Genomic DNA, 15,525 nt, shown 5'->3' with positions numbered 1-15,525 from the left:
ACATTATTTTTGCTCTATTTTCTGCTCTTGCTCGGACAAAACTATTTTTCTTTCAAAACTAAAGACTGTTTCAGAAGCTACAGTTACCTAAAAAAACCTGATTGGTTAAAAACTATTTTATAGCAGTAAATATTTCTTAAATTTTTATTAAAATGTATTGTTGAGCATAAGGAAAATTAATTTTACCTCCTTAACTACCCTCTCAACTCCTTGTGTGTGTTCAGGGAAATTTTTTAATACCATAGAACGCTCCAGGTATTTTTTTAGATCACTGTTATTCATTTGACAGGTTTAGGCTTTTTTCCATGTTTTAAGGTTAGTTTATGTGGTTAAATGCAAGTTTAAGTTAGGAATCTTGTATGCTCTGGGAGCTATTATCTGGGAGGCTTCTCATTTTGATCTTTTATAGTTTTCAGAAAATCATTAACCGCAAATTCCCTTTCAATCGTTGTTTTGGCTGCAAAGTAATCTTTGTAATGAGATTTTAGAATGAGAATGCCATGCTGAAGTTCTCACATATTTTTCAATAATATTATGTGCATTTTCATCTTGAAGTTTTATAAGGGTGAGTTGGTTCAAGATGTGTTGTGTCCCTCTATCCAACTATCCTACACTTTGCAACTGCATGGGGAAACAATAAACTTAACTAATAAGTCTAAGTTTTTCAGCTTCTCTCCATATGATCCACGTTTTACATACTCACAATGAAAATAAGGAAGAACTTTTATTGAGCCACCTTAAATGGAATGTATTGCCTTGTTTTTGGTTTACCAAACTTTCAGCCATGAGTTCCTGTAATTACTTTCTGGAATTGTTTATAGGGATATTTCTGAACTGAAGACAACTCATTTACTAATTCTTCAGTAATTTTTTTTTTTATAAGAAAACATTAATATTTATATTATTAAAACATTTCTTATGATAATAAGAAAATGCTAAAACATTTATTTTAAAAAGTTGTATAAATTACCAATTAAATCAAACATAGATGTGCTTACCTTTTTTCTTGTTTTCAAACCATTAGTGTTTTCAACCTGATTTAACTTTCTAAAACTTTGTTTTGCGTTTATTAAAAAATGTTTTAATTTTATCAAGAAGTGGTCAGCGGTTTTTTTTGTTGCGTCCGCAAGAACTTTATTTTCGCCACAAGTTAATTTTTTCGTCTAGAAAATGAAACAATGAAGTCCATTTTTACAAATGAAGATTTATATTATAAGTTTTTTTAAAATAGATTCAACATTTATATACCTTTAAGTAAAAAAATTCTTGGAGCCTTAATATAATAGAAAGTTGTGTTTATGGTAAAAAACGGCGATTTTTGAAAAGTAAGGGATGGGCTATTGCTCCTGTTTGCGAAAAAATTTGTATTGCGTACGGTGAAAGCTGTTTTATCAAAATCTGCTTCACAGAAATGGTTTTCTCGCTTTCGTTTTGGTAAGTTTAATGCAAAAGATCGAATGGGAAATGTTATTGCATCCACCGTATAGTCCAGACGTAGCACCCTCTGACTATCACTTATTGAGATCTCTGCAGAATTTTCTCAATGGAATTAAACTGGTTTCAGTAGAAGCCTGTGAAAACCACTTATGCTTTATGTATGTATATATATATATATATATATATATATATATATATATATATATATATATATATATATATATATATATATATATATATATATACAGTGGGCAAAATAATTGTCCGTACATTAATGAAAAATAAGGATTTTTCATTAATGTACGGACAAGTATTTTGCTTTTTATTTGAGTTGAATAAATTTAATATATGAACTTCAATAAATACGAATTCTCTCAATACTAATTTTTTATTTTATCTAAGAAATTTTCGCTAGATTATTGATACAAGCATCTTCAACTTTAATTACAAATATTTATTTAATTAAATTACAAACAAACTTTAACGGTAATGTCACTTTTTAATGGCTTCTTTAAACTTCGCTTTAATTGGGCTTCTTTAATATTTCGTAGGTATAAAAAGTATGGCATCCAGAATTGCGTTTTTACATATTGATCGTCATCTAAATTCATACCTCCATTTTTAGGTCCGCATTTGTTGAACTGAATTTCGATTGCCTTTCGAACTTTTCGAACAAAGCCATTGAAAAAATTCGTCAAGAGATTGGCAAAACAAAGATAATTAAAGAGGACCCTACCATTACATTTGCTAATAAAATTAGAACTTACCTATCAAAATTGAATAAAAAAGGGCAATTTACCAAAAAAGAATATGAAAGTCTTTACCCAAGCGACCCAGTACCGCCACGTATGTATGGTGTAATTAAAGCGCACAAACCGGAAAAATCATACCCTATGCGATTAGTAGTTTCAACCATCGGGACACCAAGTTATGGAATATCACAATTTTTTTTTTTTTTTTTTAATTATTTTTAGGTGCCCCCAAGAAGATCCAACGATCTTATCATAGGGCACACCGCGGAAGTGCATTTAACTAGGAAGTTCACGCCTCCTTCCTTACCGTGACACGAAAATTTGTCCAAAGCTCGTATTGATCCTGGAGCTCCTTGCTTATTATGCAAGCGCTTGCATAAGTGCGCCGTGGCGCACTGGTTAGAGCGCTTGCATAATATTTAGTAAATATTGCACAATATCTAGTAAATATATTTTTACCAATCTTAGATAAAAACATAACAAAGTTAAAAAGTTCGTCAACTTTTGTAAAAACAGCTAAACTTTGGAATATATCAAATGATGAAATACAAGTATCTTATGACGTTGTCAATTTATATCCATCAATTCCTCTGGGAGAGGCTACAAAAATTCTTCTTGATATGTTAGAGCACTTCCCAAATTTAAATAAACTAACAAAACTAAGCGTTTCAGAAATAAAATCACTAATAGAACTGTGTTTATATAAATGTTATTTTTTATGGAATGAAGAAATTCATGAACTTTTAGATTCAGGTCCAATAGGACTTTCACTCATGGTAGTACTTGCGGAAGGTTTCCTGCAATTTTTTGAAAATAAAGCAATCAATATTACGCTTCATTCTAATCCACCGTTAGAAATAAAATCGTTTTTCAGGTACGTAGATGATAGCCACGCAAGATTTACAAATAAAGATAATGCCATCCGTTTTCAACAAATATTAAACAGTCAACATCATGCCATCAAATACACAATTGAATTGGAAGATGAAAACAAAAGATTAAATTTTTTAGACATCCAAATAACATATAATCAAAAAGGTAAATATGATTTTAACATACATCGAAAAAAAGCAATAACAAATATTCAGGTTAAGCCCAATTCAAACCACGATCCAAAAATCTTAGAAGGAATATTTAAAGGATTTATTCATAGAGCTTTATCAATTTGCTCTGAAAAATTTTTAAATAAAGAAATCGATTTCCTAATAAATGTGTTTGCTGAAAATGGATACGAAAAGAAGAAATTACAAGACCTTGCAAATATTGTTATAAAAAAACGACACTCAAATAATGAAATAGTTTTATCTAACAACAAAGCAACTATGCCAACTATATCACTACCGTGGATACCAGTATTATCACCAAAACTTCGAAAAATCTTTAGGAAAGCAGGTTACAGGGCAGTCTTTAAATCCAGTGCAAATCTTAAATCTTTACTAACTTCGCGCAACAAAACAAAACTACCATCAAATAGCCATCCCGGAGTATACCTAATAGAATGCGAGTGTAAACAAAAATACATCGGTGAAACAAAAATGAAAATAGCAACAAGAACGAAACAACACCAAAAAAATGTTTTTGAAGAAAAATTAGAACAATATGCAATTGGCCATCATAAAATTAAATGTTCAGGTAATATAAAATGGGATCAAGTAAAGACGCTAAAAGTAGAACCCAAAAAATTTGAAAGAAAAGTTCGAGAGGCAATCGAAATTCAGTTCAACAAATGCGGACCTAAAAATGGAGGTATGAATTTAGATGACGGTCAATATGTAAAAACGCAATTCTGGACGCCATACTTTTTATACCTACGAAATATTAAAGAAGCCAAACTAAAGCGAAGTTTAAAGAAGCCATTAAAAAGTGACATTACCGTTAATGTTTGTTTGTAATTTAATTTAATAATATTTGTAATTAAAGCTGAAGATGCTAGTATCAATAATCTAGCGAAAATTTCTTAGATAAAATAAAAAATTAGTATTGAGAGAATTCGTATTTATTGAAGTTCATATATTAAATTTATTCAACTCTCATACAAGATGTCGTCATTTAAAATATATATATATATATATATATATATATATATATATATATATATATATATATATATATATATATATACTTAGGTTAATTATTTTAAAAAATTATTTTAAAAATTCAATTACTTAAGAACAACTTTTTAAAAAATTCTTATCCAACTTTTAATTATCTGAAGCCTATAATACCCAAAAACTTCAAGAAACTCACCTAAGAAGGATATATTTTGTAAAACATCATTTCTTTTCATAACTTTAAGAGAATTTTGAATGCAAATTCTGTAATCATTTGGATGCTGTTCATAAAGCTTCCTTAAGAAAACTTCAATTTTATACTTTTCTCTTTTCAAGTCATCATGATCAAATTGATAAACATCCACATCATGATTTATTTGATCAATAACAACGTCCACATCATCAAAACCAGTGCCACGTGCAAATATTTTCCATTCTGATGCCACTTTATCTTTTAAAATATTCACTAATTTTGCATCCATTCCTAAATAAAAGTTACTTATCATCTACTATACTTTAAATTAACTTTTTCAATTGTATGATTTCATTAATTTTTAATCAAGATGTATATACAGTCCAATGTGTTTCATTATCAATTTTAGTATTGACTATAAAGTACAGAGGTTTTACTGAAACAAGAAATAGTTGAGTCACAACTAAGGGTCTGCGTCTCGGAATCGTTTTCTCGGGTTAGCCTTAGAGAAGATGCACTAAAAGGTGGTTTTGATTTTTTGAAAAAACGCCGACCTAGAAAGCGCGTCACAAGTTTAGCGCATGCGTTGTTCTGAAGTGTTCCGTCGTAAAAACCTCGTGGATTCAAAGTAACTTTTCATTCTAGAGATTAAAATGATTGAAAAAGATTTGGAAGATGTAACGAGTAAGATTTTTTATTATTAGTTTATTATTTATCTACTATTCAAGTATTGAGTAAGATTTTCATTCAATTTATATATTTAATAAAAATAAATTTAAGTGTAAACACATATATGTTACAAATATATATATATATATATATATATATATATATATATATATATATATATATATATATATATATATATATATATATATATATAAAATATATATATATATTATATATATATATATATTAGGGTGTTTCTTATTTTTGAAGATTCGATTTTTGTATGGGCCACCCTGCCATTTGGTTCATTAGCATAAAAAAGTAATGCACTTTTTTTTTTTTTTTTTTAAAAGGATTTTTAGGGGTCGCTACCGACCCTACAGTATTGCGCAAATGTACCCTAAAAATGCTTATGTTGCATATGATGTTATGCAACAAAAGTGGTTGGTGCTTAGGGTACAAACCTCTTTCAACTAGTAATTTTTTTACTTTTAGTGTGCAGAATTGTGTCTATAATGCTTAATTGTTCCTTTTGCAGGTTAAACTAGTGTAACTACTGTACAATGATGGCTTCATCAACCAGTGTAACAATAGCTACCAGAAAGAAAACGGAGATATGGCTTATTGGACAAATGTCCTCTTCTTTAGATTGTGTTATGCTTCCATCAAAAAGGGAAGTCTTGGCCCTTTTCTTCCATTACAAGCAGATTGCCAAGCAAAGCATTAGGGAAGCATTACATTCCACAGCAAATGATGTTTTCGAAGTTTGGTCAAAGGCCCGAATACCAGTGCAATTAAAGAAGCACGTTGTCCCTAAAATCGAAAACATTTACAAGGAATGGGAAAAGTTGAAGAAAAATAAAGAGGATAAAGCTAAGCGTTCAGATGATTTGAAACAAAAGGAAGACCAATGGAATAAAGGGTTAGAAGATGGTCCAAGCATTGAACAATGTTTCAGATCAGATACATATGAAACGGGCTACTGTAGACTGCTCGGTTATCCAAGAAAAGAAACTGGAGGACTTTTTCACGTTTAATACATGAAGATTTTTCAGCATCACAGGACTTCCATCACACTTTCTTCAAAACCGTGTGAGTGAATGGGAACATAATGATGAGTTCAAGACTGTAAAGTCCACTGTTCGAAGCATGAAGGTTGTCAACGACATTGCAGAACGTGGTGTAGCACTAATGGGCGAATATAATAGACTACATACAAACTATGAAGAGCAAAAGCAGTTCCTGTTGTTGGTAGTTCAAAAATATAGACAGAAATATCCTGACAGAAAAAAGACAACTCTCATGAGCGATTAATCTTAGTACAGTAACTATTGTCTTAAATGAACCTACAATCAAATTAAAAAAGCATATTTATTGCTGTCTTTTAATAAATAAGTAGAAAAGCAATGACAGAAAATGGATGTTTTTAATGCATGTAATAAGTAAATAAATGTGTACCAAGTAAATGAGTCATTATCACCAGTCTCCATCAGTTTTATGATTTTTTCCTATGTTAATGACTAAGAGCGCATAGTAAAATATGCCTTAAATTTCAATGACTGGTAGCGCCCAGTAAAAATGTTTTTTTCCCCTTTAAATTTTTACACATTTATTTTCTCACCAAAATGAACCATTTCAGTGGGTGGCCCACTGAAAAACAAAAAAAAAAATTTTAACCCCAAATAAGAAACACCCTAATATATATATTATATATATTATAATAATATATATAATTATGAAAGAGTGGGGCTCAATCACTCCAGAAATTACCTAAAAATTAGTTGATACTATAAAAAAACAGACTGCATGAGACAATAAAAGCTTGTGGTGGAAACACAAGATATTAAAACATTAGCAAATTGAGTTTGCACAACAATTTTATTTGGATTTTGTAAAGTGGATCAAAAATCTTTTGGCGCAAAAAACAGGCATTGTGTAGTTTAAAATGCGATATTTAATTTTCTATTCTTTATTTTGTAAAATCTTTTTTTACAATACTTCTTGAATGGTTAACTGATATCATTTAGTTGAAATTTTGCTTATATCTTTGTTCAATAAAAAGTTATCGCGTCTGAAAAATGAACAGGACAGGTGGATGAAAACTTTTTTGGCACAGTGTATATATATTACAACAGTATTTGTATTGTTGCATAAATGAGATCATTTAAAAGGTTTATTATCTTTTTAGATGCAAATTCTGTTGCATCAACTTCAATTTCAAATTCAACTTCCATTATGGAAACAAAGCATATTTTAGGTACATATGCAGATGTTTGTGCTAAAATAAAAGAGCATGAATTATTGCACACTGTTCATTACATTGTTGGTTTTACAAGAAGCATGGAAAAAAGTTTTGAAGGTTTTTGTTATAATTTTCATATTTACAATAATATTTTATTTTTATGTGACTAAGTTACCTATTATATTGTGTGTGTTGATGATAAACAAAAGGAATGAGGTGTTACACAAATTGCATAACTATCTGGTTTATGAAATGAGCAATATTAATTTAAGTATGTATATTTTCTGAAAATTTACATTATATGCTGTAACTACGTATATAAATATCTGTCTTTTTAGAAGTATTACTGAAAAATCATAAAGTGTTTTTTGAGGATAAAGATGTCACTTACACAGGAGTACCATTCATTGTTTCATCAAATAGCACTCTAGACTGTCAACACGGCAAGGACAAAAATAGCAATAAAAAAGCTCTGTACAAAATTAAAAAAAACACAGAAGCGGTAAAATACTTTTTCAGATCTAATGACAAACTGGAGAATTCGTAAGTTAATTTTTTATTTCTTTTCTGTTTATTTTTACTATTGCTAAACCAAAATGTTTTCTAACTAAATTGCCTAATACAATAATTTTCTCGTGTTTCACTTTTTTTATGATCAGAGTTTAGATCATTCTTGCAAAAAAAAAAGAATGGCTCTCCAGGTTACCAAGAAATTTGATTGTCCGGCCAAAGTTTATATCAAAGAAATTATTGAATTTCCTGAATATAAGGTTTGTATTCTTAATTTCCATAAATCCTTAGGTTTTAATATTCATATGTATTCATTATATTCATAACACTTTTAAATATATATGTAATTGTTAAAAATTTGTTTAGCTGGATCGAGATTCAAGTTGGTTAAGAAAAGAAATTTCCAAAAAATTGCGTGCAGTTTTAGCTTTGAAAAATACAGTTTTAATGTGCAGAAAATATATATTGCTAATTCCTTCGATTTCTGCTCATAACAACCATCTTATTGGTGATGTAAGTAACACTATAAAAAAACTCTACATTAGCATCTTGTTATTGACTATTTTGCTTAATCTTTTTTAATTGAAAATAATTCCCACTTTTTTCTAATTATTAGGTAGGAGGTCTTAATCAACCTATATGCCAAGAACTCATTATTAAAATCGGTGAGTTGGTCAAAAAGGGTGTAAATTCTGTTTCTGAAATTAGACGTCATCTAGATGCCTTTATTCAGGTCGAATTTAATTCAAATGACATTCTTCAGAAGACAAACAAACGTTTTTTCCCAAGTAATGATACAATTGCAAATCATATATTGAGAGCTAGACAAAAGCTTTGCAGATCACTGATAGATCAAGAATGTCTTTTGGACAAGATTAATGAATGGAAAATACACTTTCAAGATGCAACAATCAAGTTTAGACCCAAAGGAGGATTTAATTTAGAAAAGAATGATTTAGACCTTAAAAGTACACTGTTGTTTGTATATCAAGATATATGGCAAAAGAGACTACTGTTACGATATGGTAATGAACTTGCTTTTCTTGATGCTACATACCGAACAACCAGATATGCACTGCCTCTCTTTTTCCTTGTTGTTAAAACTAATATTGATTACCAAATAGTGGCTATTTTTGTGTGTGAGAATGAAACCACTGAAGCCATAACAGAAGCACTTACATGCATCAAAGAATGGAATCCATTGTTCCAGCCAAAGTTCTTTTGTACTGATTATTCAAATGAAGAAATAAATTCACTTGAATCTGTGTTTCCAGGTTAAAATTGTAATTGTTAGTTAATTGTAATTGTTTGTAATATATATATATATATATATATATATTACAAACAATTACAATAAATATATATATATATATATATATATATATATATATATATATATATATATATATATATATATCAACCCTCAGAATTAGGGTCGGCATTCGGCAATGCCGACCTAACTGCTTACCTGAAAGTGTTTGAGGTTGGCAAATAATAACCGACCTCGTTTCTATATTTTATGGTAAGACCTTTGTATGAAATAGTTTTTGCCGACCTTTATATATATATGTATATGTATATGTATATATATATATATATGTATATATATATATATGTATATATATATATATGTATATGTATATATATATATATATATATATATATATATATATATATATATATATATATATATATATATATATATACAGTAATTATTATATATATATATACAGTAATTACATATATATATACAGTAATTATTTATCTTAAAGTAATTCAAGTCTCAACAATATGCATACATACGCTTAGACTCTTAGAGACCCTTTTCTCCATAAAATAAATATAGTGGGAGTTAATGAATTTCTGTATTACAATATACTCTTCTTTTTATATGTATTTTTATATGATTTATTGTCATTGCATCAGCTGAGAACCAAGAGGCTGTATTTCCACCTTTTGTAATGGGATGGGGTGTGTGTCCACCAAAAAATCTAGTCAAAAAATGATAAGCATTTAGGAACTATTTAAACAGTTAGTCGGAAATTTTAACAGGAAGTCTTCACAAATTAAAATTTAAAACTCGATTTTCTTAGAAACACAAAAATTGGAGATACAGCCTCTTGGTTCTCAGCTGATGATTGTTTGTAGTTCATAATTGCAAATATAGTTTAATATAGTAATTTGACTTAGGATGTAAATTGTCCATTTGTGATTTTCATCGAGAACAAGCTTGGGAACGATGGCTGTCTAAAACTACTAATGGCTGTAGCAATATAAAATATGATGTTAAAGTTAAGCTTCGTGAAATTGCACATGCTAAAACAATAGATGATTGCAAAAAAGCTATTCAGAACTTAGAGGAATCACTAGAATGGCAAAATAACCCAAAACTTGTAGAATATTTGAAAAGCACTTGGTTATGTATTCAAAAGGTTGTTTCTATATAATTAAAACAAAAAATTTTATACTCTCATAAAAGTTGATGTTTTTATTGAAAAAAGTTTTATCTTAATTTTTGAGTATAGCTTTGCCTTCATTTAGTACTTATATTACTGAAGTATTTATAAACTTTATTTCACTTTTAGAGATGGGTATTTGCTTATAGGCTAGATCGAATTTTGCTGAATGTCAACACCAATAATGGAACTGAAAGGCAGAACCAATCTTTCAAATACAGTTTTTTGGAAAAACGAAAGAATTCTTCACTAACAGCTATGCTCAGCATTTGCATAGAAGAATTTCTTCCGCACAAATATGATAAGTTAGTTGATACATTTACTACAACTGCTTCTTTTTTTGGTTTCATAAATGTCCTTTATAAATAATTAAGAACACTCTTTTTATTCTAACTTCACTAGTTCTTTTGATAGTTATCAAATATTTTATGATTTTCTTTATCTTTAAAAATATTTAAAACTCATTTCATTCCAGATTTGTAAATTGAACAAACAAAAAAAATCTTTAATTTTTTGAAACTTATGATTAAGACATAGTCATAACTTTCTAGCAATATAAGATTAGTTTATTAATGAACTTAAATTTAGTAACAGAGATAAATTTATTTAGATGTTCGTCGCTTCAACTACATAATTTGTCTATTCATAATTTTTTTATGTCTAGTTACACATAAGCAGTAATGTTGTCATACATACTACAAAATTTAAAACCATTATGGCAAGTAGAATCCAACTTAGGTTTTGTATTTTTGTCTAGTTACCAGGTAAATGAAACTTTAAGAAGAAGTAAATTTAAAAAAAAAAAATGAAGGTTTCCTAAATTCCACTGTTAAAAGAATTTGTCTTCCTTTTTTTTAGTTATTGTGATGAAAATAGAAAAGCACATTCCTCATATAGGAAATACCATGACAAAATTCCAGCCTATTTGATTAATCGGCCACCATCTTTAGTTAAGCATTGTATGAAGTTGATAGATAAATTACAAGGTGTGGATTTGCGTGGCGTTAGTGCCGTGACAGACAAGCTGTACAATGTTGCTTCTTTTAGTTCGAACAGAGAAATATACCAATGTTACCTTGGGGATTCAGAACACTTGCCGACTTGTTCATGTCCTAATTGGTTTCGTAGCTTCTATCCTTGTAAGCATTTCTTTGCCATTTTTATTAAAGAAAATCTCACATGGTCTGCATTTGGCACCTCATATGCAAACTCTCCTTATTTCAAGCTGGATTTATTTTCACAGGAAATAAGTTCACCACAATCCAATGAAATTTTCTTACAAAATATTGATTTCGGACATACACCACATTTCGAACATACAGCATCACTAGCTAAATCGCCTTTATCTCCACTTACTAAAGAGAATGTAATAGAATTAAAAAGTATTCATTGCACACAAGTAAATAATAGTCATGGTCTGATAGCTGAGGACCATACATCTGCAACTTGTCGTGAGCTTTTAAGTGAAATTAGGCAAATGAGTTATTTATGTCAATCACAACAAGCCATTGATAATTTGTTTGAAGGGTTACGTCAACTTAAAAAAAATTTAGCTGACAGTCTTCCAGCAGAAAAAGGAATTCTGCTGCGCCCAGAGCTTCAACCTGATACTTGGAGTAAGTCGCTAACAAATCGCTGCTGCATGTTCTCCCTAAAAGTCAGTCGATGCATGTGGACATTTTTTTTTAAGCACAATTTCCGATTATCAGACACGAAGGACGCCTAACGTTGGAATAAGGATTTGACAAGAGTGCGTACCGACAATCTAAAACTTGCAGAGAGAAATAAAAAGGTTGCTCATTATAAAGCTGGAAAGTTGAAGAATATTACGTATCAAAAAAATATTAAACTTTAAATATACTTATTAACAATTTTATTTACCAAGAATTGCTTTTCTTTTTGCTAAAAAAAAAAAAAAAAAAAGTAATAACTCCAGCTTACTGCAATCAAATAATTGAAAATTTAAAAAAATGCTGCAGCATAACTGTAAGTTAAGTCATTTTACTTAAGTAATTCGGTTTACTGAAGTCATTTTACTTAAGTAATTTAAGTACGAAATTCATAACTGCTACTTGGACTGACACAGAATACAGTGATTTGGAATTCAGTGATAGGTGTTACACTCCCTATGCACCAGGACCTGTTAGCAGTTATGAAATCCGTGTCACTATAGACAGTTATTTATCAATAATAACTATATATAGTGACACAGATTTATAATATTACCTATTAATAATAAATACCTATCTGCTTTTCAAGTGATTCTAAAAAAAAGATATGAAATTAATAGGTTTATTGCAAAATAAATAAGATTCTATCGTAAGATATTAAATTTAAAAAATGAAGATATTTAGTAAACAACTCACCTTTTCTTGTTTCTAACTCTTTTAAAGCTAAATATATAATATAAGTTAACAATTAAATATATCATGTATTATATTTGTTAATAGTTAAGTATGAAAGGGTGACTAGACTTTTCATTTTAAAACTCTTACCTATTTCGTTCTCTTCCACTCCTAGATACAAAAAGAAGATTGTAATTACTTAAATCAATAATCACATACAACATATAAAACAATTACTTTTAAAACAGGTACAAATTTAGCAATTTGTACCTGTACTTCATTTGTAAGAATTTTTTATCGAGCCCTTTAATACAACCTTCTCAAATAACATCGTTATGTTGTGGAAAAAACTTGTTGAAGATAGAGAATATAAGGCGAGAGAAAGTCAGAGGAGAAAGCTTGTTGAAGATGAAGAAGTGTTTTGTACTGCTCTTTTCATTAAGAAAATTGAGCACTCTATTTGTAAAATATACTAACATAATTTATATATATACATACATACATGCATACACACACACACACACACACACACAAACACACACACACACACACACATATATATATATATATATATATATATATATATATATATATATATATTTGTAACATATATGTGTTTACACTTAAATTTATTTTTATTAAATAGATAAATTGAATGAAAATCTTACTCAATACTTGAATAATAGATAAATAATAATCTAATAATAAAAAATCTTACTCGTTACATCTTCCTAATCTTTTTCAATCATTTTAATCTCTAGAATGAAAAGTTACTTTGAATCCACGAGGTTTTTACGACGGAACACTTTAGCAACAACGCATGCGCTAAACTTGTGACGCGCTTTCTAGGTCGGCGTTTTTTCAAAAAATTAAAACCACCTTTTGGTGCATCTTCTCTAGGGCTAACCTATCCAGATAGATAGTTTTCAGTTCAGTTACATTGTATTAATGCTACAGAGCATATTTTTAAGAAATATTATATTTTACAGAACAATAGAAAAGCATAATAGATCTAACATTGAAAAATACTTCAAAACTTTAAGTTGAAACCTTCCAGAAGTAATGAATAAATTTGTTGTTTATACCGTTGCTATGACGTTGCTAAGGAGTAGGAAACTGTATTAACCACAAAAATGGTATTTTTTGTTACTTTTTAAGCATATAATAGTAAAAATATATTATGGATTTTGTACTTCAATGCTTAAAATAACATAATTCAAAAGAAAAAAAAAAAATTTTTTTTTGATTTTTAATGGGGGTGAGCCACCTTAAAGCGAATATTAACTTATGGCTAGAACATAGAGAATAAGGCTAGAAATGCGTTTATTGGAATCTTAATTTAATCAGAACTTTGATCAGGGACTTCAGATTTAAAGGAAATAAAAGCGTTAGGTATAACTTTGATGACTCTGATGTATTAGGGAATATTGATTGAGGAAGGGCTGTTTGACGATCTTATGCGTGTGCGGCGTTGAGCATAGAAACTTTTTCATCGACGTGACTCTTTAATTTCTTCATCTGTGAGAGTCTTTAGTTCACTCTGGACATCTGTCCGAAAACAATTTTACTAATTCCACTCTTAGGGCTTATGCTAGTTCTTCCCTGAGGCGTTCACTGCTCAGTCTTGACCAAGCAACGCAATTCTATTTCCAAATAAGCAAAAACAAAATTTTTTCACTTCCAAACTAAACTGCTCGAGATAACGAGAAGTAATTTTCAACTTGTATAGGTATCATTATTTTCCGGCAAGAACTAGCATGCGTGTATTCTGATACCGTTATATGATTTTTCATTTCTTCAGAAATTAGTAATAAATTAATTTCAGAGTTTGCAACACCATTTCACTTTCTAAAATCAACAGCCATATTCTTTTCATCAATCCAAATTGTTTATATATAGTCATTAACCCTTTCTCTCCCGGGATATTTCCCGCTATATTCCCAGAGTCAAAATTCCTGATTCTGACTCAAACACTTTGAGACCTTGTAGTGACTAAAATAATAAACCAACCTCTCTGAAACTTGGCCTCTTTTTTACTGATACATTGATCGAACAAAATAACTAAAAAAAAATTATTTATCACAATTGTAATGACCCGCTGTGCCGGTCACAGGGAGTGAAAGGGTTAATCCAAACCATTTATATATGTAATCTATCATATATATATAGCCTTTTTTAGTCAAAACTTTACATAAACCATTTGGGAATTCTTCACTCGTTTTCCATTTATATGATATCATTATGCCCTAATTTTCGTTTTCTTCAGTAGTGGGGGCTCTAAGCATAAAAATAGTTCAAATGGTGATACCAGCATAAAACTTGGCAAAATTGTTGTTAATAACTATACAAATTGATATAGAAAAGGACCCCACTAGTCAATGTCTTAGGTTTTGAGTTATGGAGTCTCCTATTTTTAGTGGAATGGGCTTAAAGAATTTCATTTTATATAGAGGGGGCATTAAGCATAAATAATTCAAGTTGTGATACCAGCTTGAAAATTTCAAGATATTGTCTAAAAACTAAAAGAATTAAAAAAAAAAAAGAGACCTCGTTCTAAAAATATTTTTTTGGTCCTGGGGCGACCCCCAAGTTTGAACCTCTTTATTTTATATAGTGAGGGCCAATAAGTTCAAATAGATCAAATATTTATACTGGTTTAAAATTTTCAGGAAATTCTCTATGATTTAAAAAGAAAAAAAAAAAAAAAAAAAAGACTGTTTTAAAAATATTTGTTTGGTCCTGGGGCGAATTTGTAGTCAAAACCCCTTTATTTTATATAGTTGAAACGGTTGAAACTTTCTGGAATTTGTCTAAGAACTAAAAGAATTCAAAAAAAAAAAAAAAAAGAGACACCGTTCTAAGAACATTTC

At 29.3% G+C, this 15,525-nt stretch overlaps 2 protein-coding genes and 1 long non-coding RNA gene across 8 annotated transcripts in view; 1 reads left to right on the top strand and 2 right to left on the bottom strand.

Moving 5' to 3' along the window:
* Window positions 1-15,525, bottom strand: part of LOC149893772 (LIM zinc-binding domain-containing Nebulette-like) — a 320,034-nt gene that overhangs the window by 52,538 nt on the left and 251,971 nt on the right. The gene's annotated exons all lie outside the window — the stretch shown is intronic.
* On the top strand, window positions 5,019-12,194 carry LOC149893785 (uncharacterized). 5 transcript variants are annotated; one of them, XM_090099581.1, is made up of 9 exons: window positions 5,019-5,117; window positions 7,291-7,461; window positions 7,683-7,846; window positions 8,004-8,114; window positions 8,221-8,367; window positions 8,471-9,128; window positions 10,045-10,286; window positions 10,440-10,615; window positions 11,169-12,194. In XM_090099581.1, the coding sequence occupies exons 1-9, from the start codon at window positions 5,087-5,089 to the stop codon at window positions 12,034-12,036; spliced, it is 2,568 nt and encodes an 855-aa protein (XP_089955707.1). In that variant the 5' UTR covers window positions 5,019-5,086; the 3' UTR covers window positions 12,037-12,194. The 5 variants fall into 5 exon arrangements, with proteins under 5 accessions (XP_089955707.1, XP_089955722.1, XP_089955697.1 ...); XM_090099596.1 differs by lacking the exon at window positions 5,019-5,117 and having other exon boundaries at window positions 7,122-7,461; window positions 8,471-8,519; XM_090099571.1 differs by lacking the exon at window positions 5,019-5,117 and having other exon boundaries at window positions 7,122-7,461.
* LOC149893784 (uncharacterized) lies at window positions 11,961-12,811 on the bottom strand. 2 transcript variants are annotated; one of them, XR_016456174.1, is made up of 4 exons: window positions 12,677-12,798; window positions 12,554-12,574; window positions 12,192-12,212; window positions 11,961-12,081 (listed from the first exon to the last, which is right to left on the bottom strand). It is a non-coding gene; the product is annotated as an uncharacterized LOC149893784 (long non-coding RNA). The 2 variants fall into 2 exon arrangements; XR_016456173.1 differs by lacking the exon at window positions 11,961-12,081 and having other exon boundaries at window positions 12,097-12,212; window positions 12,677-12,811.

This window comes from Hydra viridissima, unplaced genomic scaffold, assembly GCF_058129835.1.
Source record: "Hydra viridissima isolate aposymbiotic clone 2 unplaced genomic scaffold, HvirCarnegie_v1 scaffold_1, whole genome shotgun sequence".
In the NCBI taxonomy this organism is placed as follows: Eukaryota; Metazoa; Cnidaria; class Hydrozoa; order Anthoathecata; family Hydridae; genus Hydra; species Hydra viridissima.
The sequence above is the reverse complement of the archived record's forward strand: the minus strand, read 5'-3'. Positions and strand labels throughout refer to the sequence as shown.